The sequence below is a fragment of the Cydia fagiglandana genome, chromosome 25, assembly GCF_963556715.1.
Source record: "Cydia fagiglandana chromosome 25, ilCydFagi1.1, whole genome shotgun sequence".
In the NCBI taxonomy this organism is placed as follows: domain Eukaryota; kingdom Metazoa; phylum Arthropoda; class Insecta; order Lepidoptera; family Tortricidae; genus Cydia; species Cydia fagiglandana.
Window position 1 is genome coordinate 8004300 of NC_085956.1, and position 23957 is coordinate 8028256.

The 23957-nt window shown below is 39.1% G+C and overlaps 2 protein-coding genes and 1 non-coding gene across 3 annotated transcripts; all 3 read right to left on the reverse strand.

The window, feature by feature from the left end:
• Positions 1-1100: 1100 nt before the first annotated feature.
• Positions 1101-3294, reverse strand: LOC134677204 (translation machinery-associated protein 7 homolog). The gene is made up of 3 exons (XM_063535651.1): positions 3184-3294; positions 2000-2122; positions 1101-1553 (listed from the first exon to the last, which is right to left on the reverse strand). The coding sequence occupies exons 2-3, from the start codon at positions 2120-2122 to the stop codon at positions 1482-1484; spliced, it is 195 nt and encodes a 64-aa protein (XP_063391721.1). The 5' UTR covers positions 3184-3294; the 3' UTR covers positions 1101-1481.
• LOC134677214 (small nucleolar RNA SNORA11) lies at positions 2921-3055 on the reverse strand. The gene has a single exon (XR_010100015.1). It is a non-coding gene; the product is annotated as a small nucleolar RNA SNORA11 (small nucleolar RNA).
• A 2698-nt stretch (positions 3295-5992) lies between the features above and the next one.
• On the reverse strand, positions 5993-23951 carry LOC134677200 (uncharacterized). The gene is made up of 6 exons (XM_063535649.1): positions 23766-23951; positions 22704-23179; positions 15548-15897; positions 14616-14735; positions 8334-8432; positions 5993-6227 (listed from the first exon to the last, which is right to left on the reverse strand). Exons 2-6 carry the CDS (start codon positions 23176-23178, stop codon positions 6087-6089), a joined length of 1185 nt encoding a protein of 394 aa, XP_063391719.1. The 5' UTR covers position 23179; positions 23766-23951; the 3' UTR covers positions 5993-6086.
• Between the last annotated feature and the right edge of the window lie 6 nt (positions 23952-23957).

A 23957-nucleotide genomic window follows, 5' to 3' on the forward strand; every position in this document is an offset into this window, starting at 1 on the left:
GACCCCTTTGTGACAAAATGTAAGGGTCAATGACCTTGATTGACTCCAGTAAGGAAAGTTGTCATTCTAAGTAGAGATGGGTCGAATATTCGATATTCGGCATATTTTTCAATGTTCGTATTCGGCCATGGTATAATAATATACTCCGCCTGATACTCTCTTCCCGTCTTTTCTAGGTCACCTGACTGACACAAGCCTACGTCATCATGCGACAGCGCTATATGATAATATGCGATAGCGCTATATATAGCGGCCATGTTATTGTCACGTAGGCTTGTGTCACTCTGGGAAGAGAAGACCATGTTTTATTAGACTATGGTATTCGGCCGGATAGTTCGGTTCGAACTGCCGAATAAACAAATTCTTTTTTAAGGGCGTCCTCTAGCTGGCGCGGGTGCACTTCGCGGTAGGCGGTTCCGTTTATTTTCATAAACATTCCCGGCCGGTCCAGAGGGGAAGGGTCAAAAACTAAAAGAAACTATTTAGTAATCTGTGCTTGCGGAGTGCACTCCGCAGATCGCGGCCCTGTATTGTATGACCTTGTTTTCAGCGTTTTAGGCAGTTTTATTCGGTTTGGTATGATCTGAACCGAATATTCGTATTCGGCCCAACTCTATTTTCAAGAGCCATTTCTTCTAACCTAAAACTAATTTTCTGCAGTAAGTACTGACTCTGTACCTACACAAGTACTAAAGTGATGTGTCTTATGTTTACATTACATTAGGTCTTTGAAAATACTCTATTACTGTAAATAAATTATAAGATGTAAAGTTGTAAAGAGGTATTGTTATTTCTGAATGAATATATTAACCCAATGGTTAACTTAAATATGCATTAATAATTACTTGTAGTACGCACACACACCTTTCAACGAGAAACTTGAGAAGCTATGACTCACTGCACTGCTATAATAATAAGTATATAGTGTTTACGAGCAAGAAATGCACAGTACACATTTGGCTTGGCTTTTGGCGCGGTTTTTTCTTTTTAAATGCGCTCTGTCAATGTCAAACCATGGACAGACGTCAATCAGCCAAAAAATAAAGCCTGCTATAACTAAACAAATATTGAAAACATGGACAGTAAAATAAAAAGAAATGTTTGGTATTCACAAGTTTATTACGTTATAAATGCAAATGTAACACTTACATGAAGAAATTACCATTTTCAACCATTTTGGGGCAGTGTTAATTTTTAATTATAAAAAAATGTTAGTTTTACAATGACTGTAAACTACCTATTGTGTATACACAGAAAAAAAACTTTTTAAGTAATTGTCAAAGTGTGAAAACACTATACTGCCAGACAAGAAGCACAAAAAGAAAAATAGTGAAACCCGTTATTACATAACCTCAAAAATATAGCAAAAGGTTTAAAATGCATACATTTTCAATTGCTGATATACGGAAGATCTTAAATAGTTCTTAAATAAGAATTTATTACAACCTATATCTTAAACAGTAGATTGTCACAGAGTTGTGTCACTTTTTGCCAGATTTCTTTATTCCACCTTGTGCGAGGGGACCTTTTTGGGTTGCCTTTGCTTTCGCATCCTGTAATTGTAAAAAAATATATTTTATTTAATTAAAATATTACCATTTATTTATAGACTATTGTTGAATATTCTGTTACCAATAACAGAATAAACTTGATTTAAATCAAAGGCAGTCATTTAGGAGCATTCCACGGGCTGTCCCGTACAAACGCATTTTATTTCCTGTGTTGCTACTTTTTTCTCGGCATTTAAAGTAGGCGATTATTTTTCTGTGCATATTTTTGACCAATTGTCATAGAAAAGGAATCTCTTATACCTCTAAATCTTCAGAAACTTCGCGTTTGTATGGGACAACGGTGGACAATTTCATGGAATGCTCCTTATCAAGTTTTACAAATAAGGATAGTACTTTTGCGGCAATACAATACATAAAAATACACATCTGCATGGTCAAAGCGTGACCAGCCACCTTTACCTTAACCCCGTAAATATAAAAATACTAACCGCTAAAGCCTTCTGCTGCTCCTTGAGCTTGGCCTTGTGGGCCAGGTCATCCTCGTCCAGCTCCTTGGACTCCTTCTTGGGCGCCTTCAGCGGCTTCTTCTTACCACCTTCACGGCCAGACATCTGTAAGGAGACCAAGTCTTTGTTAAATCATATATGTTTCTTTCATTAAGTTGGCTACACACATCAAAGATTTAACTAAGCAGTCTGTTTTCTCAGTTTTACTGAAAATCTGTATGAAATTTACATTGAGTATCAAATAATCTGCAATCACCTTTTTTACTGGAAAATCTGATAAAACTATGCAAATAGACTAGATTATATAGGCACAGAATTACAAGTTGACAACAAATATTTTTTTATGAATCTTGAAGAACAATAAGCACTGTAAGATAATTGATATGAGTCCTGTTAAACCTACATCTTCACAATCCATAATAAATGTGTTTTAAACTTAAAATGTCTACCAACGGGTAAAGCTAAAAACACACTGAAAACAAAACTAAAATTCAACTCCATAATATAGGTTTTGAAAACAATACCACATCATATGCATAACATTGCAAAATCTAGAACTATTAGTACAATAATTAAATTAAAAGACTAGTCTTTAACACTGAAAGTAAAATCTATGAATGCCACAATTAGTTTTGTGTCTGACCTTCCTGTAGCCTTGATCGTAATTTAGATGATTTTCACTACAACCTTGCTAAAAAGTGCTAATCGGTCATCTGACAAAATTTGTTCTGCCATCTAGCAAAAAAAGCACAGTTACCAATACCATATAAAAACGTGATTCTAGTGGTCGCTTCCGTGAATCTTGTACTACAATAAAACCCGCTTAAGATACGGAATAGTCACGTCGGTCAGAAACGCAATTTATGTGGGAAAGCTAAATTATCAAAAACTATATTTCCTACAACTTGTATGAAAGTATTTTTAAATGTAGTGACCAATCGTTCACTAATATTGTAAAAAATACGTCATATACTTCTATATCGCACTCGGCTTTAAACAGAGAACTATTCTTCTAGTTCCCAGCTCTGAACAAGTGCATTTTAATGTCGAAAAAACCTATTAATGAAAAAATACGTACCTAACCTCAACTACTAATTTATTTCGAAATAAGGTGGCAATATGAACGCTATACAAGTGTAGCCATTATTATAATATGCAGTACTTACGTTGGGAATGTACTAAATTAAAATTAAAGGTGCAGGTAACGTAGATTGTTAGATTATTACAAAAATTGATAATGATAGCCAAAACACAGTGCGCATTTGCAACTTCACAAGTTCACATTTGCTATTTTTTTTTAGCTGTCATAGACAAGGAATAAGCTATTTGAGGAACTATAAATAACGCCGCGCCGTATAGAATTATTTTTTTAACGGAAGAAGCCGTTTTATGCCGGTCAGACAACTCTGTCAGTAGAAAAAGGCGCGAAATTCAAATTTTCTATAGCACGATAACCCTTCGAGAGCCTAAATTTTTTTAATTTGCCATGTTTTCTACTGACGGAAATAGCTCTTCAAAATACCACATAAATAAAAGCATTATTTTAGCAATACCAATTACTTCTCTCTTGAAGGCCGTAAACGACCGGGGATACCGCGGGCAAGTTCAATCCACAGTTTAGCTTTTCGAGGCAAGAAGTTTCTGGAGAAACGCACAGTTGAGGACTGCCCACGTGCCAACTACCAGTGGCCCATTTTATAAAGCTACAAGTTACAATTTACAAGCGGAAGTCTCTTTCTAACCCTATGTGTTAGAACGAGACTTCCGCTTGTAAATTGTAACTTGTAGCTTTATAAAATAGGCCACAGCCATCTAAGTTGTAAAGATGGAAATATTAGAATAATTTTTATCATCTTACACTACCCGAGTTGGAATTCCTAGGGTTGCGAGACTAGAGTCTGCGCGGAAAGAGTTGTGTCGTGGAATGTATGGAGACTAATACCAGGGGTGCGAAACTCCTCGCTTCGGGCAAACTCGGCTCCGTTCGGCTCAGCATTGCTCCGAGCAATTATTAGGGTTGGCACAACTTGACGTCCCTTTGCGTGCACGACCCGGTGAACGCATATATTTAGTATGGAAACTGCCTTTAGGAACATTACCGTTCAAATTCTCGGGCCAAATTAGCACACATACAAAATTACGCCTACATTTAAATAAGACGACGCGTTTACAGAGCCTGTAATCAAAGCTGGTAAACAAAATAATAGTCATCTTTTTTACACTAATGGTACATAGCTAAGTGTAGATGAAATGCATATAATGTCAATAACTACCAATCAGCGACATTAATCCGCTAATAACCTTCTTGCTGTACGTACTGGCCGCTGAGAGTTTGCGGTTCATATTTGATTAGAATATGACTTGGACAGGGATAGGTTTATGCCATACATTGAAGAACCAGTCAAATAATACACGTATAATAATTTAATGCAGATTAAAAGATAACTAGTTAAAATGTTGTTGTGAAATGACAGACTAACTCAACATAAGTAAATATATCATTGTTGTATAAATTTATTCCGCTATAATAAGTATTTTGTATATTTTATTATCAATTTGTATGGCGGTGCGAAGTCACATTCAGGTATAGTCTGTCCGTTTTTCTAAGATCAAGTACGCCATTGTAAATGTATGGTAAACTTGATCTTAGAATTCGGACTGGCTATACAGCCTGCAAAATTTACATGGGTACACGAATCGGGTCAAAAATATTTGAATAGGCGGAGTCACAATAAATCCCCACTTACAGTTCCAATGGAAATATTTTATGTATATAGCCGGTCAAGCAAGTTTGTCAGTAGAAAAAGGTGCAAAATTAAAATTTTGTATGGGACCACACCCGTTCGCGCGCTTACATTTTCTAAATTTGCTGCTCTTTTCTACTGACGGAAATGACTTGAGAGAGAACCTACATATATGTGACGGTAGAGGGTGGATTCGAATGATCAACATTTTCAGATAATGTGTGTATTTGTTAAATTAATTCAGTGGAAGTGTATCTACATATAGGAGACCGGGTATGATTGTCTCACGAGTTATATCTCATGAATAGAACATATAATTCTAGATATCTTTCCAGGCATCCACTTAATTTCATGTCTCTCTAATTGGACAGCTTTTTTCCATAGTTCTCTGCGAATAGCATCTTGTGGGAATCTGAATGGAAAGTAATGTAAAATGATAATATCAAATTTGATTATTAATTTGAAATAATTAGGTAGTTTTTTTACAGCTCCTTTTCATGAAATAAAAAAAGAAAATACAAATCTGTAAGAAATAATTCATTACTACATTTATAATTATATAGAAAATACCTAAACCAAGCACAAGTTAATAAAATAGTCTACTTCATTTGGCATAAAACCATCCCTATTATCCTTGCAATTTAAAAAGTCGTATGTTGTTATGAAAGTCGTATGCAGTTATTACGTTTTAGCTTAGCACGGTAGTATTGAAAACAAATCGTCATGTTTATTCCAAATTTTACTGAAGTTATCTGTTTACTACAAGTGAAAAGTGATTCCACTATCCTTGGTATGAACTAAAATAACTTCTGCACCACTTCACGACACATGAAGACATTTTTAATTACAAAAAAACGTTGTTTTTATAAATCAATTTAGCCATCCGTCACTGACTGTCATCTCGGACGAACTGAAGTTGCGAATCGAATAGTTTGTAAGCACCGCCTACAATCGAATAGTTTACGTTGGGTCATAACTGAGCGGACAGAATACTTCCATGTATATCAGTTCGCTGGCACGACCACAGATAAAATAATGGCTTGAGTTTTGACAATATTAGAAAGGGACAGCATGATTCGACCTTGACCGCTGTCAAACATCGGTTTTGCAGGAAGTTTCCTTTCTGTACAGTAGTAGAGTACTATTATTTACTCTGTGCCAATACATTCCACGACTCTTCCCTTTCCGAACAGACTATAACAAAAAGTCTCTGTTTACAATAAAACAAAAATAAAACTTAATAAATACATATAATGTAGTCAACTACTAAATAAAACATTACATAGACACCTCAAAAACAAAGTTGTTAGAGACGCTCGCTACGCTCAGACTCCCCTCTCCTTAGCCTCCAGGGCTTTCTGAGCAAGTTTCATCTTCTTGCGTCGAGCACTCCTCTTCTTATTTTGCGGTGTGCTGCCGGCCAGCTGCCCGGATTTCTGCATGGCTACCAGCTTTGCTGCCTTACCCTGAAAATATGCCATTAATACATAGTTATTTAAATAATTTCTTATTTGCGTGTTAATTGAAAATTTGAACATTATCTGGGGCCCCTAAGGGGGTGAAAAGGGGGGAGGAATTTAGCATGGGGAATCAATAAGGCGGTCGTCACACTGCTCCGCATCTCGCAGCGGGTGCAATTAAAAAAAAATTCTTGGTGTTGCCTTAAATCTTGGTAATCTCTAGCAAAAGACCCATTTATAGGTCTGGTTTGTAAATAGGGATGTACCCATGCAGTGTCTTCTGCGTTTTATGACTCGATTGTACAAAAAACAAACTGAAAGTATCACCGCAGCGTCCTGAATAAGTTCCGTTTCCATTTTATCGATAAATAGGAACTGTTTTCACCTTAACGTTCGAATGTGAAGTGAACGCGAGACGGAAGTAACGCGGGACGTCGTGCATCGCAGCTCCGAACGGAGATGCGGAGAAAACTCGGACGTTGGTGCGTTGTCCCCGCATGCGAGTCCGTTGCTCCGCGTCCCGCAACGAGACGCGGCGGCAGTGTGACAACCGCCTAACCGCTGAACCGATTTAGTTAGAATAATAGTTTTCAACCCCAAAATTGCCCCGTAACGGCTGAAAAGGGAATGGAAAAGGACGTTGGGAGTGAAAAGGGGGTCGAAGTTTGTATATAATCATTAAAAAGCACGTTGTATAAAAGATGCCCCCAGATATTTCAGGATTTTAAATATTGAATCACCCTTTAAATTAGGGGATGGAAACAGCCAAGCCACATATTTTGACTAAGGTGTACAGTTTGTGAAGTTAGGGCTTGTATAGGGTTAGAAGCTTGGCTCTACAAGAAATCTAGCATAACTTTTTGACAGTGCGAGTCTAAAGGTTTATTTAGACGACGCGCGAACTCGCATGCGATTTTAGTTACATTGCGGGTTTTGATCGGTCGGTTGAATTGCACGTAACCAACAGTCCGCAATGTAACTAAAATCGTATGCAAAGTTCGCGCGCCGTCTAAATCAGCCCTAATAACTAAATAAATATTTGGGGGACAATCTTACACAAATCGACCTAGCCCCAAACTAAGCAAAGCTTGTACTATGGGTAAATACAAAACTAGGCGACGATATACATAGTATATAGATAAATACAAACTTATATACAAAACACCCATGACTCAGGAACAAATATCTGTGTTCATCAGCATCACACAAATAAATGCCCTTACCGGGATTCGAACCCGGGACCATCGGCTTCATAGAATGACACTTATTTTATGTTATCCGTATTCTACTCTTGTTGAATTTATTGTAATTGTTAAGCCTAGCAAAGCACGCTAATTTTGTTAAACTGCGACCGACCGATCTCAAGGGTCCAGTCTGAAAACCAGCGCCCTCTGCTTGGAGTGCTTGGCATATGCTGAGATTGGAGCCCATTGCCCAATCATTCGTATATTATTATAATTACCTATCTTTATAATTAATTTGTACCTATTTTAGTATTTAAGTTTTATATATTGTACTTAAGGCTTGGCCACACACAGAGCGCGACGCAGCGCCGCGTGATGCCGACGCGAAGCCTGGTCAAACAGGGCGCGCGCGGATCGCGCCGGCCTCACGCTCTCAACACGCCCTCAAGGCGCGCGTGAACGCGGCGCGGCCGCGCGGGAACGCGGCGCACCGCTCGCTGCCTAACGTCCGATCCTACTGACGTGACCTTGCGCGACGCGGCGGGCCGCCGCGTTCGCTCGGCGCAGCGCTGCGCACGCGCCGCGCGGACGCAAGGGGCCGCGCGGCGCGGGGCGCGACAGAAGCGGGGCGTGATACCGGCGGGACGCAGTCTGTTTGACGTCGGTAACCTGTTAGCATGTGCCGCGGTCGCGCGGCGTGGACGCGGCGCTGCGTCGCGCTCTGTATGTGGCCAAGCCTTTAGTTGATAAGGTATTTTTTGTGGCAATAAATATTTTTCTGATTCAGATTCATAGGCAGGGTCACTACCCACTAGACCAGACTGGTTGTCGACTTAATGGTTTCATCTTGGCAACATTTCACATGAAAATCTTTTTGGTGGGATTACAGATTACTACCATCAGTACCATCATACTCTTATGATATTACCTTGGCCTCAGTTTTGGTGATCTTGGAGTTTTTCTGTGTGGAATACAACACGTTGATCCTCTTGTTATCCAGCATCGAGTGGTGTTTCGACAGGGCTAACTGAAAATAGTTATTTGTTTCACAAGGGGGCAAAGTTGTTGTTTAACCGCTCGTGCTAATATTGATACCCGAGCAAGCGAAAGATTCCAAAATTGAACCACGAGCGTAGCGAGTGGTTCGAAAAATGGAATCTTGAGCGTTGAGAGGGTTTCAAAGCACGAGGGTTAAACAAAATTTGCCCCCGAGTGAAACTTTTGAGTGAAATTTTTCACCACACCTACCCAAAGCAAATATTAAATGTAAAATATCAAACAAAATCAAATCCAAATGAATGTTATTTAATATTTATCATCCAAAATCATCATTTAAAAGTCAATTCTACTAGCCAACATAAGAAAACAACTCAAAATTTGCATTTGATTACTTTGCCTCACATGTGAATAACATGCAACTTTGCTATCAGTTTTTGAAGTGCAAAGTAAGCCTTTCCGAGCGGTGTGGTGAAAATAAAATAGCACATTACGATAGAAGTGCGAAAAAAACGATATTTGCAATTGCAACCGAAGGGAGTGTTTTAAATGGTCACGAATTGCGAATTACTGTTGCCTCCTACGTCATGCTACCATTATCCGATGTTCATGTTGGAATGTGTATTGTCCTCATTAGATTTTGGTATGATCGTGTGTAGAGCCCTTACACTATGCCTGTACATTTTATGTCTATGCATGTTGTCTCTGATTTAATCCTCTTTCAATCTGTCCGCCATAGCGTTAGCATCGTATTACAATTTGATGTCTAGTTTAAATATAATTTTACTACCTTTTGACAAATGTAAGTTGTGCTTTATTCTGAGCAATAAATGGACTACTTCAAGCTTATACGTGAGTTGTAATTTCCATCATCTTCAGCCGGCCCTCGCTCCCATCTCTGTGTCATGCGGTACAGATGCACTGCCTAAGACCCAAGGACCTCAACAGTTTATGTGCCCAGTCAAGGTAAATCCACTTTCATCCATCATCTGTATTATCGGCGTGACCTGGATTTACGCGCAGAGCAACCCAACAAGATGGCACCGCATGGTAATGACAATATTGAGGTTATACCGACATTACCGACTGCGAGTACACCGATTATTACGACAAATACTTCGACGGTGATGTTGGGTGGCACAGGCGTGATGGAGAAGCTCGAGGGTGCCGGAAATTTCATGAGCTGGAAATTTACAATGAAAATGATGCTCACACTAGAAGGATTATGGGACCTCATCGTGAGAACAGACGAGACACCGCTCACAGGCTCTGATGTCGCGCGCGATCAACGTGCGCTGGCTCGCCTGTGTTTAGGCTTGAAGCCGGGGCTCTACCAATACGTTCGGGAGGCGAAATCAGCACAAGACGCTTGGAAGAAGCTGTCTGATGTCTTCGAGGATCGCGGCCTTTATAGGCGCGTGCTTCTACTGAGACAACTGCACCGTATTGAATTTTCTGATTATACGTCGATGTCATCATATATTGAGAAAGTTATGTCACTTGTGCACCAGTTATCTGACATAGACAAGACTGTTGACGATGAAGAAATTGCTGAAATATTGTTGAGCGGATTGCCACCAGAGTATGACCCGCTTGTCAGTAACCTAGAGACCCTGTGTTTGACGTCCAAGCTTTCTAGCGAGGTAGTGAGAACTAGGTTGTTACAAGAAGAGCAGAGGAAGAACTCCAATGCGTCCTCAACTTCTACTACTTCAGCGTTTGTTAGCAAAAGACAGATCACATGCAAATACTGTGGGAAACCGGGACATGTGAAGGCTAAATGCTTTAAGCTGCGACGTGAGAAGATGGCGAAGAAAAGGGACAGCAAGGATCAACATGCCACTGCCTACCTAGCCCATGCTGCTGACGCTGAGCTGTACTTGGATTCAGGTTCCTCGAATCATTTAGTGAAGGACAAGGATTTGCTGTGCAATCTTAAGGACACTAGTGTGCAATCCATATCAACAGCAAATAAACATCAGATGACCAGTACGAGTGCAGGAGAGCTGCACCTCATTATGAATGATAAGGTTAGACATATTAAAAATGTTATGTTTGTCCCCAGTCTGTCTGTAAATCTCTTGAGTGTTTCTAAATTATGTCAAAATGGTTTTATTATTGAATTTAATGCTGATGGTTGTTTCATATATGATGAAAATAGTAAAATTTCTGGCAATTATTTAGCAAAAGCAATCTGTACTAATGGCATTTATAAATTAGAGGGTTCAGTATGTAAAGGTAACTTGCCCAATAGGATGCACTCTTTGCTCCTGCAAGAGAGGCAGGAGGCACCGAGCGCAGCAGTCGCTACCTCTGCGGCGGCAAATTTGTTTCATTGCCGTCTAGGCCACTTGAACATTGCAGGTATGAATAGCTTGAGAAAGCATGTGTGTGGTGTCGTGTTTCAGGGTGATGCTTATGACAAGTGTGAAGCTTGTCTTAAGGGGAAGATGGCCACCAAGCCGTTCCCTAAAGCCAGCTCAAGCAGGACTACCCAACCGCTGCAGCTCATACATAGTGACGTTTGTGGACCATTACCAGAGGCAAGCTGGGGTGGGGCGCGTTACCTGGTCACCTTTACGGATGACTTCACAAGGAAGACCTTTGGATACCTCATGAAGAACAAATCGCAGGTAATGTCCTATTTTATTCAATTTAAAGCCTTAGTCGAAAAGCAACTAAATTTGCCTATTAAATGCTTACGTTCTGATAATGGTAAAGAATACTGTAATTTAAATTTTACTGAGTATTTGCAAAAACATGGTATAATTCACCAAACCACAGTTCCTTATTCGTCTTCCCAGAATGGTACGGCAGAGAGAGCATTTCGTACTTTATTTGAAAAAGCGCGCTGCATGTTACAGCATGCGTCCTTGGAAAAGCGTTTTTGGGGAGAGGCCATCATGGCAGCCATATATTTAAAAAATAGGTCTCCCACAACTGCTTTGTCCGGACGCATTCCTGAAGAAGTTTGGTCTGGGTCTAAAGTGGACCTCAGCCATCTCAGGGTGTTTGGCTGTATTGCTTATTCGCTTGTTCCTGAAAATAAAAGGGATAAGCTAGACGCTAAGGGGAAGGAATATATATTTGTAGGTTACAGTGAGACTTGTAAGGGTTATCGACTAGCTGATCCCTTATGTCCTACTAAGGTGATTATCTCTCGGAATGTAGCATTTATTGAGAACAAGTTCAGAGGTTCTTATCCTCAACCATCAGAGGCTGACAGTGAAGAGCAAATAAATATTTTTAACTTTGACTGTGATACAATAAAACAGAACTGTGATAAAAATATTAATGAATCAAATTTTAATAATAATGAATTAAATTTTAATAATGATGTATGTGTAAGTGATAATCAATGTAATGATATTAACAGAGATAATGTTTCAATTTCAGATGGTGAGTACTGTACTGGAAGCGAAGACGAGTCCGTACCCGCTGGTTTGTCTGCAAGCGAGGACGAGCTCGACACCGCCGGGTTGCCCGTAAGGGAGCCAAGCTCGGAGTCGGAGCCTCTAGCTTCGCCGTGCGAGACCACAGCTCGGGATGGTGCCGCGACTGGTCCTGTGACTGTCGCTTCGCACACCGGTCGTCCAATCCGCTCTACACGTAATGTACAACCTCCGAGATTTTCCGACTATGATATGTCAACTGATAACAGTTTTATGGTCTTTGAAAATCCTTTTATTTCTGAACCACTTACATACAACGAGGCGGTGAATTCAGCTCATAGTAAGGAGTGGCTGGAAGCCATGACGCGTGAGTACGACGCACTAGTTGCAAACGATGTGTGGGAACTAGTGGATAGACCCGTAGATAAAAATATTGTTAAATGCAAATGAGTATACAAAGTAAAATATGATGCATCTGGTAAATTTGACCGTTTCAAAGCTCGATTAGTTGCCAGAGGTTTTACTCAATGTAAAGGTATCGATTATAAAGAAACTTTTTCACCCGTCGTACGTCATTCTACTATGCGAATTCTGTTCTCAATTGCTAATCAATTTAATTTAAATATAGACCATTTAGATGTCGCCACAGCCTTTTTAAATGGCGATTTGAATGAAACTATATTTATGGAGCAACCAATAGGTTTTTGTGATAAAGATCCTAATAAAGTTTGCTTACTAAAGAAAAGTATTTATGGCCTTAAACAGGCGAGCAGGATGTGGAATTGTAAAATACACAATTTATTAAGTAAACACAATTTTGTTCAATCTAAATGTGAACCATACGTCTATATGAGGTGTTCTGGTAATGATATTGTAATAATTGCTTTATATGTAGACGATTTCTATGTATTTTACAGTCCAAACAGCTCTATTAAAAGTTTGTTGGTTTCAATTCTTGAAAAAGAATTTAATGTAAAGAACTTAGGAGAACTAAAGAGCTGTTTAGGTATTAATGTCACTAGGGATAGAGTTAAAGGCATTTTAAAACTCGACCAAAGTGAATATATACGTAAATTGCTTGTTCGCTTTAATATGCAAAACTGTAAGGCCGTATCTACACCAATGGAAGTCAACTGTAAACTACTGAAAGCTAAAAATATTGATAGTTTACAGGATGACATTTACAACTATCGTCAGCTGCTTGGGTGCCTGATGTATCTGTCCGTCTGTACGAGACCAGATATATCTTATGCATGCAGTCAGTTGAGCCAGTTCAATAACTGCTTCGATAGGACTCATTGGTTGGCAGCCAAACGGATTCTGCGTTATTTGGCAGGAACAATTCAGTACTCTTTATGTTATCATAAAAGTAAGAATTGGTTTTTAAATGCCTTTACTGACGCGGACTGGGCCAATGATGTGACCGATAGGAAAAGTTATACTGGTTTTGTTATCAAACTTGGAAATGATACGGTCAATTGGGAAGCCCGTAAGCAAAAGTGCGTAGCGTTATCATCATGTGAATCGGAATACTTAGCTATAAGTGATGTATGTAAAGATGTCACATTTATTCAAAATTTTATTTCTGAAATTTTACCTAGACAGAGTCAGGAAATTCAATATGTTGTTTATAATGATAACCAGTCCGCACAAAGATTATTGCATGTTAATGAATATTGTCATAAGCGTACGAAGCATATAGACTTAAGGTTTCATTATGTCAAGGATCTTATCAATAAGAAATTGATCGATGTTAAGTACATGCCTACTGACAAAATGCTCGCAGATGTTTTAACTAAACCATTATCAAAGGTCAAGCACGAGCGTTTTGTCACTGCAATGAATTTGATATAAGCATTTGTAATGTGTAACGTGTTAGTTATTATGTTTTTTTTTAATGTAGAGTCACATATGGGAATGCCTTATCAAATGTATGTAGAGTCTCATAGAAATATGGTAGAGTCACTTCATGTATAGAGTCACATAGAGATATGGTAGAGTCTATGTAGAGTCACTTAATGTAGAGTTTTTATTTGTGATTGTTTTATATTCTGCATTTGATTATTTGCATTGAGCACAATAAGGGGAAGTGTTGGAATGTGTATTGTCCTCATTAGATTTTGGTATGATCGTGTGTAGAGCCCTTACACTATGCCTGTACATTTTATGTCTATGCATGTTGTCTCTGATTTAATCCTCTTTCAATCTGTCCGCCATAGCGTTAGCATCGTATTACAATTTGATGTCTAGTTTAAATATAATTTTACTACCTTTTGACAAATGTAAGTTGTGCTTTATTCTGAGCAATAAATGGACTACTTCAAGCTTATACGTGAGTTGTAATTTCCATCATCTTCAGCCGGCCCTCGCTCCCATCTCTGTGTCATGCGGTACAGATGCACTGCCTAAGACCCAAGGACCTCAACAGTTCAGACCCCCCCCCCCCTAATTTGAAATGACGTAATTGATGAATAGCCCCATATGCTAATTATCGCACTAGTGCGGTAAAGTTGCACCATATGTACAGCAATAGTTATTTACGATACAAGTGCGGAAAAGAGGAAATTCGAAACGAGTGGCGCGAAATTAAAACACGACCGAAGGGAGTGTTTTAAATCGACACAAGTTACGAATTACTTATTCGCACGTGTATCGTACAACGTTTTACAGTACATATGGCCGTTTAAACTTTTAAACATACGCACGAAAAGCTCTTTGCTATTTTACGCTCTAGTGCAGGAAAATAGGACCATATGTACTGTAAGTCATTACTAGTGAAATGCCGCTATGCTGGTCGCTGGGTAGTACTTAAGTGTACTTACTTCATAGCTAAATTCATCCTTGAGCTCCAAATATGCGATGGCGCTCTTTTTACTCTCCAAGGGCTTGGGGATCCGCACCCCTACGATCTGACTGCTCAGGTCGGAGAAGTGTTCTGATATCTGAAATAAATAAAACAAATTTCCATCAGGCGTGTCTCACTCCGCGATTTCGTCGCTTTGCTACAGGTAGCTAAAAGTACATCCGTTCGGCCTCAATTTTGGGGTTTGCCGTTTGCCATAAGCCGCGCGTGGCGCTGTCGCCACTTAGCGGCCATATCTGTGCTGATCGTAATAGACGCGTTTTCTTAGAGAGTGAGTCTTCTGTACTTAGTACTATTATTTATTCTGTGGTTCCATCTTTTATAGGGTCCGTGCGCTTTGGAGGGTGGCCTGAATCGGAAACATAAACATGTCCATACACATATTTAATTACACAAAAGGGACTACCGCGATATTATTTCATTGTTTATTTATTTATTCATTTTTTTTTGTTACTTTAAATTCCGACGTTTCAGCTGAGTTGCACCAACTGTGGTCACGGAAAGACTGATGTCCCAGCAAATGTCAACGAGATATAAATAAAACACTACTAAACTACCCGAAATTAGTTTATACAAATGTTCATGTGGTAGGCTATTGTCTACCACGAACAGTTTATATAGTTCGTTTTTTTAGCATTAGAAATAAGGTAAACAATCTTGATGTGTCTTTTAATTGAAAAACACATTTTAAATATAAGTTACGGCAAATATGTAACAATTATGAATCTAATACGATCATTCATATTCTTCTGCTTTCATAAGTAATAGTTACTGATTTTCAAAAAGCGTTTTTCTATTAAAAGACATGTCAAGATCGCTTACCTTCTTGCAAGTTCTTTCTAATGCCAAAAAAAAATGAACAGACCGACACAGGCCGGTGGAAACACCTACCTTATCTTTACTGATATCCAAAGGCAAGTTCCCTATAAAGACAACATATCTTTTAGGCCCCTTCACTTTCTGCTCTGGCTTCTTTTCTTTACTTTCTTCCGCATTCTCTTCCTTATCTTCTTTATCTTTTATCTTCTTAACTTCTATCTTCTTTACTGGCTCTTTTTTAACGAATTTCTTCCCTTTAACAGCGGTCTTTAACATGTTGTATAGTATTCTAAGCTTCCTCAGGTCGGAGTCGGACGGGTCGGGCAGTTTGAGAATGGCTTCCATTTTGGTGTGAATGACGTCTGGCAGCATGGCGTCTGAGGTGCCTTTGAGACTGTCTCTGAGGGTTACCCGGATGCGACCTGTAAACAATTTCTTGACACTTAACTGGTAATAAAAAAAAAAGTAAAAAAACCTTTTAAGTTTTATTTCTAGGTTTGGGTGAGGTTTAACAGGTAATACAGGTGTATAAGTACTTTTTTTTTTGCTATTAGGAATCAAATTTTAACACTTTCAGTTCCAAGAGCCCTAATTCCAATACAAAATTAACCCGACTATCGGGTTCTTGACTCTGAAAGTATTAAATATTTAAGCTTGTGACGAAAAAACAATTTCGTTAACCTCTTTATACAAAATAGGGCATGGATTCACTTCATAGCTAAATATATTATTTTGAATGTTATTAGCCAACACGCAGATCCACAGTTCTACAAAGCAAACAACTAGTGTAAACATGCTTCAAATAAACGAAAAAGACCATTTTGAACAGCTCACTGACCAAGGCCTGTTCACTTCCTAAGAAAGTTATGTCCCCAAATAATTGCGCATGTGTGCGCCTGAAGCTTCTATGTGTGCGTTGGCCTCCGAGAAAAAGTTGCGAGTAATAAAAATAAAAACATTTTTCTACAGCAACATTGCTCCCAACTCTGATTTAAATTATCACGAATTTTATACATAATTAATCATAAAACGGGACTTAAAATGCTTAAAACGTAATTACACGCGATTAAGTTTTATAATGAATATTTGCTTTGTTTGAGCGTTATATGTATTATTATAAGATTTATGAGTAATTTGCCATTCATAGTGGAAATAGTTTAATTTGAAACCTCAAACAGCTCGGCCTAGATCTATGACAAAGATATTTTATCTGTGCTTTTCGCTCTTGCAAAAATGGCCGCTCAATCTAGTTCGCTTTCCTTTACAATAAAACTGAAAATTAGTTATTGTGTCGATTCACGGTATAAATGTGTGTGAAAAGTAATAATACAATGCGTCTTTTCATAAAATCAAAGTTTTATTGCATAATCATCCACCATAATAAAAAAATATATTTGTCAATGACTCTGTCCAACTGCTGTGGTTAAAGTTCATAACGAACATTTTATTTATTAAATCTTTAAATAATAAATACAACGTAGCGGTACAACCACTTAAGACTGTAAGTCTGTACCTACATAGATTACAGCAATGCACATAGAAAATGTGCTAAATGCGGAGCAATGGCTGTTGAAGCAGCCAGAGTGAAATTTATACAGCTTTAGTGGGTTCAGAAGGAACCGAGTCATAACGCATCTGGAAAGCGTATTAATTAACCGTGAAGAAATGTATGAATACAAGTTAGAAATCTGTGTAAAATGCCGTGTGTAAAGTGTAGTGTATCTGTGTGTAAAGTGTAATAGGTAGGTATGCCTAATGTTATTTGTATAATACTGAAAACTTTGTGAATGCGCTTTATTAATGTCTATTTTTATTAAGTTGTCAGGGTTTAATTTTCAGTGTATATTTCTATATGTAAAACATAATACAATGTTATAAACATAAATATGCCTTTTATTTAAATCAATAGATAATACCACAAACAAGGGGTAATATTTGCATCTTTCATATATTTCGTGATATGAATATAACAAATATGTTTATCAACATAATTACTATATACCTATAATACCAATAACCGCCAGGCTAAACCGGTTGTTAACTTTAGTTCCATTGGTACACATCGAGGGCGCCAGTAGTATAAACGTATAAACGGTTGGGGACATTTTTTTGTATGGAGTTACCGTTCTTCTCCTAGTGAGTATTATATTCTTTGTCACTGACTGATGTCATCTTGCCAAGCAAATTGGCTTGGGCAAGGCAAAGGTGCTCATAAAAAGTTGCTTGGCTCTCTGTCAAAGTCACTTGTCAGGGTGAAACTGTGCTGAACTTTCGGCCGTAAAACTGTGTATTGTTCTATGAGTACTGTACCAAAGTGTTTGTAATTATTTGCGAAAGTTGTGATAGTGTTATCTTTCCACAAAACTAAGTACTTTTAACAAAAACAGTGCAAAAGATCAGCATTTGACACTAACCTAAACCAAATATATCGACCTACCCTCAAACTTTTTATCAGTAGTGTTACCAGTGCAAAAGTTTAAAAACCTACTAAATAATGTCTGGGAAAAATACTGAAAAATGCGCAAAATGCAAGAAAGTACCAAATGAGAAGAAAACCTCCGTTAATTGTGATTCTTGCAAAAACCTGTTTTGCGGGGACTGTCATGGACTGTCACCGACAGAAGTCAGAGTGATAGAACTGAAAACTGTTTCTCGGGTTATGAATTTCTTCTGCACTGAGTGTTGATCTGTAATAGCTCAGTTACCGATGATTATGAAAAAGCTGGACATGCTCACTGATGAAGTTCAAAAGCTCCGCATGCGTCAAAGCATGCTTGCAACTGAATCAGCAGTACGGGAGATAACAGAAAGGAATGACAGGGCAAGCAATGTTATTATATTTGATATCCCGGAGTCTGCAAGTGAGCAAGCTGATGAAAGGAAAGATTACGACCTGCAGGAGACTGTAAATATAATAAGCAGCGTTTCTAGCAAAGTAAGCTGTGCCGGCATAAGAGTGTTTCGCCTTGGCGCTAAATCCAGTAGTCGCGCGGCACCTCGTCCGCTGAAGGTTGTCTTACGCAGTAAGAGTGATGCACTGGAGGTGCTCCGCAATAAAAAGAAATTATCAAAACCCTCATCTGTCAAAGCCGACCTTACACCCCTTCAAAGGGAATATCTTCAACACCTGAGAGAGGAGCTTAATAAGCGCACTAGCGAAGGCGAAACAGGCATCACCATTAAATATGTTCGGGGCCACCCGACCATAGTGGAAGCCACACCAGCAAAAAACCATTAAACAAAACAAACAACAGCCTTATATGTGTTCCAACCGCGGCCCACAACAACAATATGCGTGTCGCCGTTGGAAGACCACTACCTGCAATTTTTACAATCACTATACTTTATACAAACATCCAATCTGTTTCATCTAAGATAGATCTTCTCATCGCAAGAGTTAATGTCCTCAAACCTACTATAATTGTGCTCACGGAGACTTGGCTTAAACCAAACATACCTGATTCCTTGATTAAGATCCCTGGCTACGACCTATATAGAGATGATCGAATTGAAAAACGGAGTGGTGGAGTGGCTATATATGCAACCAAAACGGATTATGTTAAGGCAAAGTTGAACACCGGTTATAACACAAAATATGCCTCATCTGAATGTCTCTTTTTGGATGTGGAAATTGGCAGTTGCAAATTCTTACTATGTGGGGTATACAGAGGTCACGACTCATCGCTAGAACAAGACAATATATTGCTCAACAAACTCAGTCACGCTTCAGAATCAAATTCAGTAATCATTATGGGAGACTTCAACTATGGTGGAGTGAAATGGCCTCTCGAAAACTCCGGTTATGTAACACCAAGGGAAGATAACTTTATACAGTGGTACAAAAATGCTAACCTCCATCAACTAATACATAAACCCACTAGATTTCGGCAAGGAAACCAGCCATCCTACCTGGATCTTGTTCTAACAAGCGACGAATTGTTAATAGCTAGTGTCGATCACCGAGCACCAATTGGCAAAAGCGATCACGTCTGTTTGGAAGCTACAATTCAGTTGCAATTGGGAAAGCCTTGCAATAAAAGAGAACTTAGATACAATTACAAGAAAGCCGATTATGATAAAATTAATGAGCATTTAAAACTAACTCTGCATCAAAACATTAGAAGTATGGATAGCGTCCAAGATCAATATAACATGTTCCTTACAACAGTGAACGAAGCTGTTACCCAGTTTGTACCTCGAATCAAAGCAAAATCTAATACCGCTGATAAGCCGTGGATTACCAAAGAGATGAAGGACTTGATAAGGCAAAAAGCAGCTCTCTGGGACAAGTATCAGCTAACTGGGTTAGAAAAATCTTACAAAGACTACCGAAAAATGAACAACAAAATAACAAATAGTACTAGAGCAGGTCGTATAAACTATGAAACTAAATTATTAACAACTGGGCCGAAAAAGTTTTATTCTTATATACGCCAGCAACTAACTTCAAAGGTCAGTATACCCACAGTTCTAAACAATGGACAAGGACACTCGGTTTCAAGCGCGCCCGAAATAGCTGAAGCTTTTGCTGACCAGTTTGCAAGTGTCTTCCAAGTGGAGCCACAGGGTCAATTGCCGTATCTGGAACCAGCCTGTAGAATTGATGACTGTATTTCGGATATAACATTCTCTGTGGACAAAATTCAACGAGCTATCAAAGAAATGAAACTCGACTCCTCACCAGGTCCGGACGGCATCCCTGTCATACTTTTGCAAAAATGCGACGCAGTTGCTGGTCCATTATCCATAATGATGCAGCTATCGTACAACACTGGTATCTTACCGGAACAATGGAAAACGGCCAACGTGACCCCGATTTTTAAGAAAGGGAACAAATTGGAACCGTCAAATTATAGACCAATAAGCCTTACCAGTGTAACCTGCAAGGTCATGGAAAAATTAATAGTTAAACATATCAGAACCTTCCTTACCCAGCACACTATTATAGGCGACCAACAACATGGCTTTTGTCCGCACCGCTCGACTGTTTCCAATTTACTATCCTGCCTTTCCTCATGGACAAATAGCTTTAATGTAAGAGAGCCTACTGATGTAATCTACTTAGATTATGAAAAAGCTTTCGACAAGGTTCCCATAACAAGGCTTCTTTTCAAACTGGAACACCTGGGCATTAGAGGAAAGCTATTACAGTGGATCGAGGCGTTTTTGCGCCATAGAACACTCAAAGTGAGAGTGGGTGATTCAATGTCAATGCAACGAGACATACACAGCGGAGTTCCACAGGGGTCAGTTTTGGGCCCTGTTCTGTATATAATATACACTTTTGACTTGCCTCACTGCTTAAACTGCAACATCAGTATCTTTGCAGATGACACTAAATTATTTGCCAACCCATTGCTTGACTATAACCTGCTACAAGACGACCTGAACAAAGTATGGAACTGGTCTAAAGAATGGCTCATAAACTTGAATTCTACAAAATGTACTGTTCTGCACATAGGTAAAAACAACCCTCATTACACATATAATTTGGACAACACTCCCTTAAACGCTGCCAAGGTACAAATCGATCTGGGCGTCAAAATCACTGAGGACCTGAAATGGGAAGAACATATAACCACAATCGTGAAGAAAGCAAAGAGCCTTATCTACCTCATAAGAAAAGCATTTGGGAATCTGACGCCGGATATGATACTAAAAATCCACAAAACCTATGTTAGGCCTATATTGGAGTATGCGTTTCAAGTGTGGAGCCCTTATTTTATCAAGGATATTGAAATGTTGGAGAAAGTTCAACGTAGTTTCACCAAGATACCGAAGAAACTCAAAAACATGTCCTATGAAGAAAGACTACACTTCTTAAAGCTCACAACCTTGAAGAAGCGCAGAGAGCGTGGAGATCTGATCGAGACATACAAAATACTAACCCAACACTATGATCTCAAAGATTTCCATAAGATGCTAGAACGCAATAACAACAACCGTCTGAGAGGTCATCAGTATAAGCTGATGTCCCGCAGGTCCTACAATAATCCTCATAGACACTTCTTCAGCAACAGAGTGGTCAAAGCTTGGAACAAACTCCCAGAGGACGTAGTATCGGCCCAAAGTGTCAATGAATTTAAGAATAAACTAGACAAGCACAATGCAAACTCTACTCAACACTGAAAACTCGATTGATGGCTCCAGATACAGGCATTATCAGTTATTTCAACTGCCTGCCTGCTTCACAAATAATAATAATAACCCCGCGGGGGCAGCTTGTGGCGAGCTGACGGTGAGTGGCGACACCGCGGACCCCTATTCCAGAGGGCACTTTCATCTGGCCCTTGCCTCTGTGCTTGCCTTGATTGGCCGGCCAGAGTGGAGTCGCAAGAGCGGGACCTATGCTCCAGGTTGGAAGTGTAAAATGTCATAACGCCGGCGGCCCTTGAACGGATTACCGGGATCTGGCTACCGCAGACTCACCTCTCGACAACCTCACAGCCGCTCCAAAGTGTTGCCCTGTTGTCGCACTGTGCGTGCGGCCATTGCGGGGCCCACTCAATGAGTTGGCGAGTCACCACCTGTCTTATACAATTTTGAGACTGATTGTCACGGCAGGTGTCCGCTAGTCTCTCCCATAGCCCATTATCCAGTCCATCCAACTTTCAAATCTATAGCCCATGACCTTCGTTCCCATCGCAGTACAAAAGTGCTGCACTGCAATAGTCTTTGCACCTGGCGGGGACCATCTCCGGATGTATCACATTGTGCGTTCGGGGATGGTATCCGCCATGTGTATCCCTTGCTCTTAAATTAAAGTGTCTTAAAGGGCCTCTGCGCTGTTGGCTTCGGCCCCACGTACGCCTCCCAAAGGTCCGGGACCCCATGGTCCCGAGATATGGAAAAGACATACAAATAATAATAATAATAAAAAAAATTTAAACAAGCATGCCGCCACGCGAGGAATTTCCTTGCGAATTTAAGCTGTTGTGAGACATACTAACATTGAATAATTTTACGGTTTTAGACTCTCTTGTTTTTAGACACTCGCGCGACATGTTTCGGAGAGCTCAGGTCTCCTTTCTCAAGCACTAACAGTGCGAGCAGCTCTCCGAAACATGTCACGCGAGTGACTAAAAACAAGTGTCTAAACTGTAAAATTATTCAGTTTCCTTGCGGTCGACTCGCACTGTGTAGACCCGCTTATTGTACAAACATAGGCACCAAATACATTAAACAATTGCTTCTTGCCCAATTAACCTAATAGTTAAAAAATACTCACCTTTCTGGTTGTTTGACATACTAACAGCCAAGAACCTCTTCACCAGCTCCTCATCTTTAAGGACAGGATACTTTGCTAACATTTCCTCAGTCAAGCCACCCTTGACGGTTCCTGGAGACTCCGCAACCTCGCTCATCTTCGCTTTTTTAGCCACTACTTCTTCATTATCATTGTCATCAGATTTCTTAGTTTTATTCTTTTTAGCTTTCTTCTTTTTAGGTTTGCCCACGTCAGTTCCACTTACTTCTTCTGATGTTTCTACAAACTCCATTTTCTTAGTTTTAGCTTCACTAGTATCATTTTCATTTATTTCAGCAGGCTTTTCTACTAGCTTGTTTTTCTTAGCCTTCTTAGTTATTTTGCTAAATTCGCTTTCTTTTATAACTTCGGATGTCACTTCTACATCTTTAACTTTGTTACTATTGGCTTTAGTATTTCCTTTGAATTTGCGTTTACGGCTTTGTGGTTCACCCATTCTGTAATACAGATAAATAATAACAATTTTATTTTATTTTTTAATAACTATAGGTTGTACAGTCGGCAGTCGCCATCAGACACATTGGAGCAGCCAAGGTGCTCACAAATACCTGAACACGCGTCTGTTGTCAAGGCGCTTGAATTTTTGAATTTTGAGCATCTCGGCCGCTCCGATATTTGTGATGGCGGCTGTATGTGTGACAGATCAAATTCTATTTGTTGGACTTTACCGCAGTTGTGGCAGTAGTTACGAATTATTACACTTGTAATTTTATGCAAATTAAATTAAAAAAAAATTCTAAGGGTGGCATTCCATCTGTCCAATATCTTGGTCCAGTGTTGGTCCAGTGTCATTGCGTTTCACTCTCTCATTAAGCAAAATGTGAGACAAAACACACATTGGACAGGTTGAATACCACCCAATTAAAACCACGATGGAATGGATTTTATAGGTTATGTTTATATTTTACAAGATGCTAACTAATATTAAATAAACAATGGAAAGTAATCGTAAGTTAAAGTACTATGCAATGGGTTTTTACCGCTGGTTGCAAATGATTTAAAATATACATAAACCTTACCTACCTCTTGGTTGTGTTTCTGAAACGAAATCCAAAATCGGAAATAAACTGTTGTGATAAAATGACCGCTCTAATTTCTTTGTTTCTAAGAATAGAACTAGTAAGATTCACGTATAATTGTTGAATTATTTTATAGATAATTATGGTGTTTGTAACATGTGAGAATCGCTGAACAAAAATTATTTTAAACTTTTGT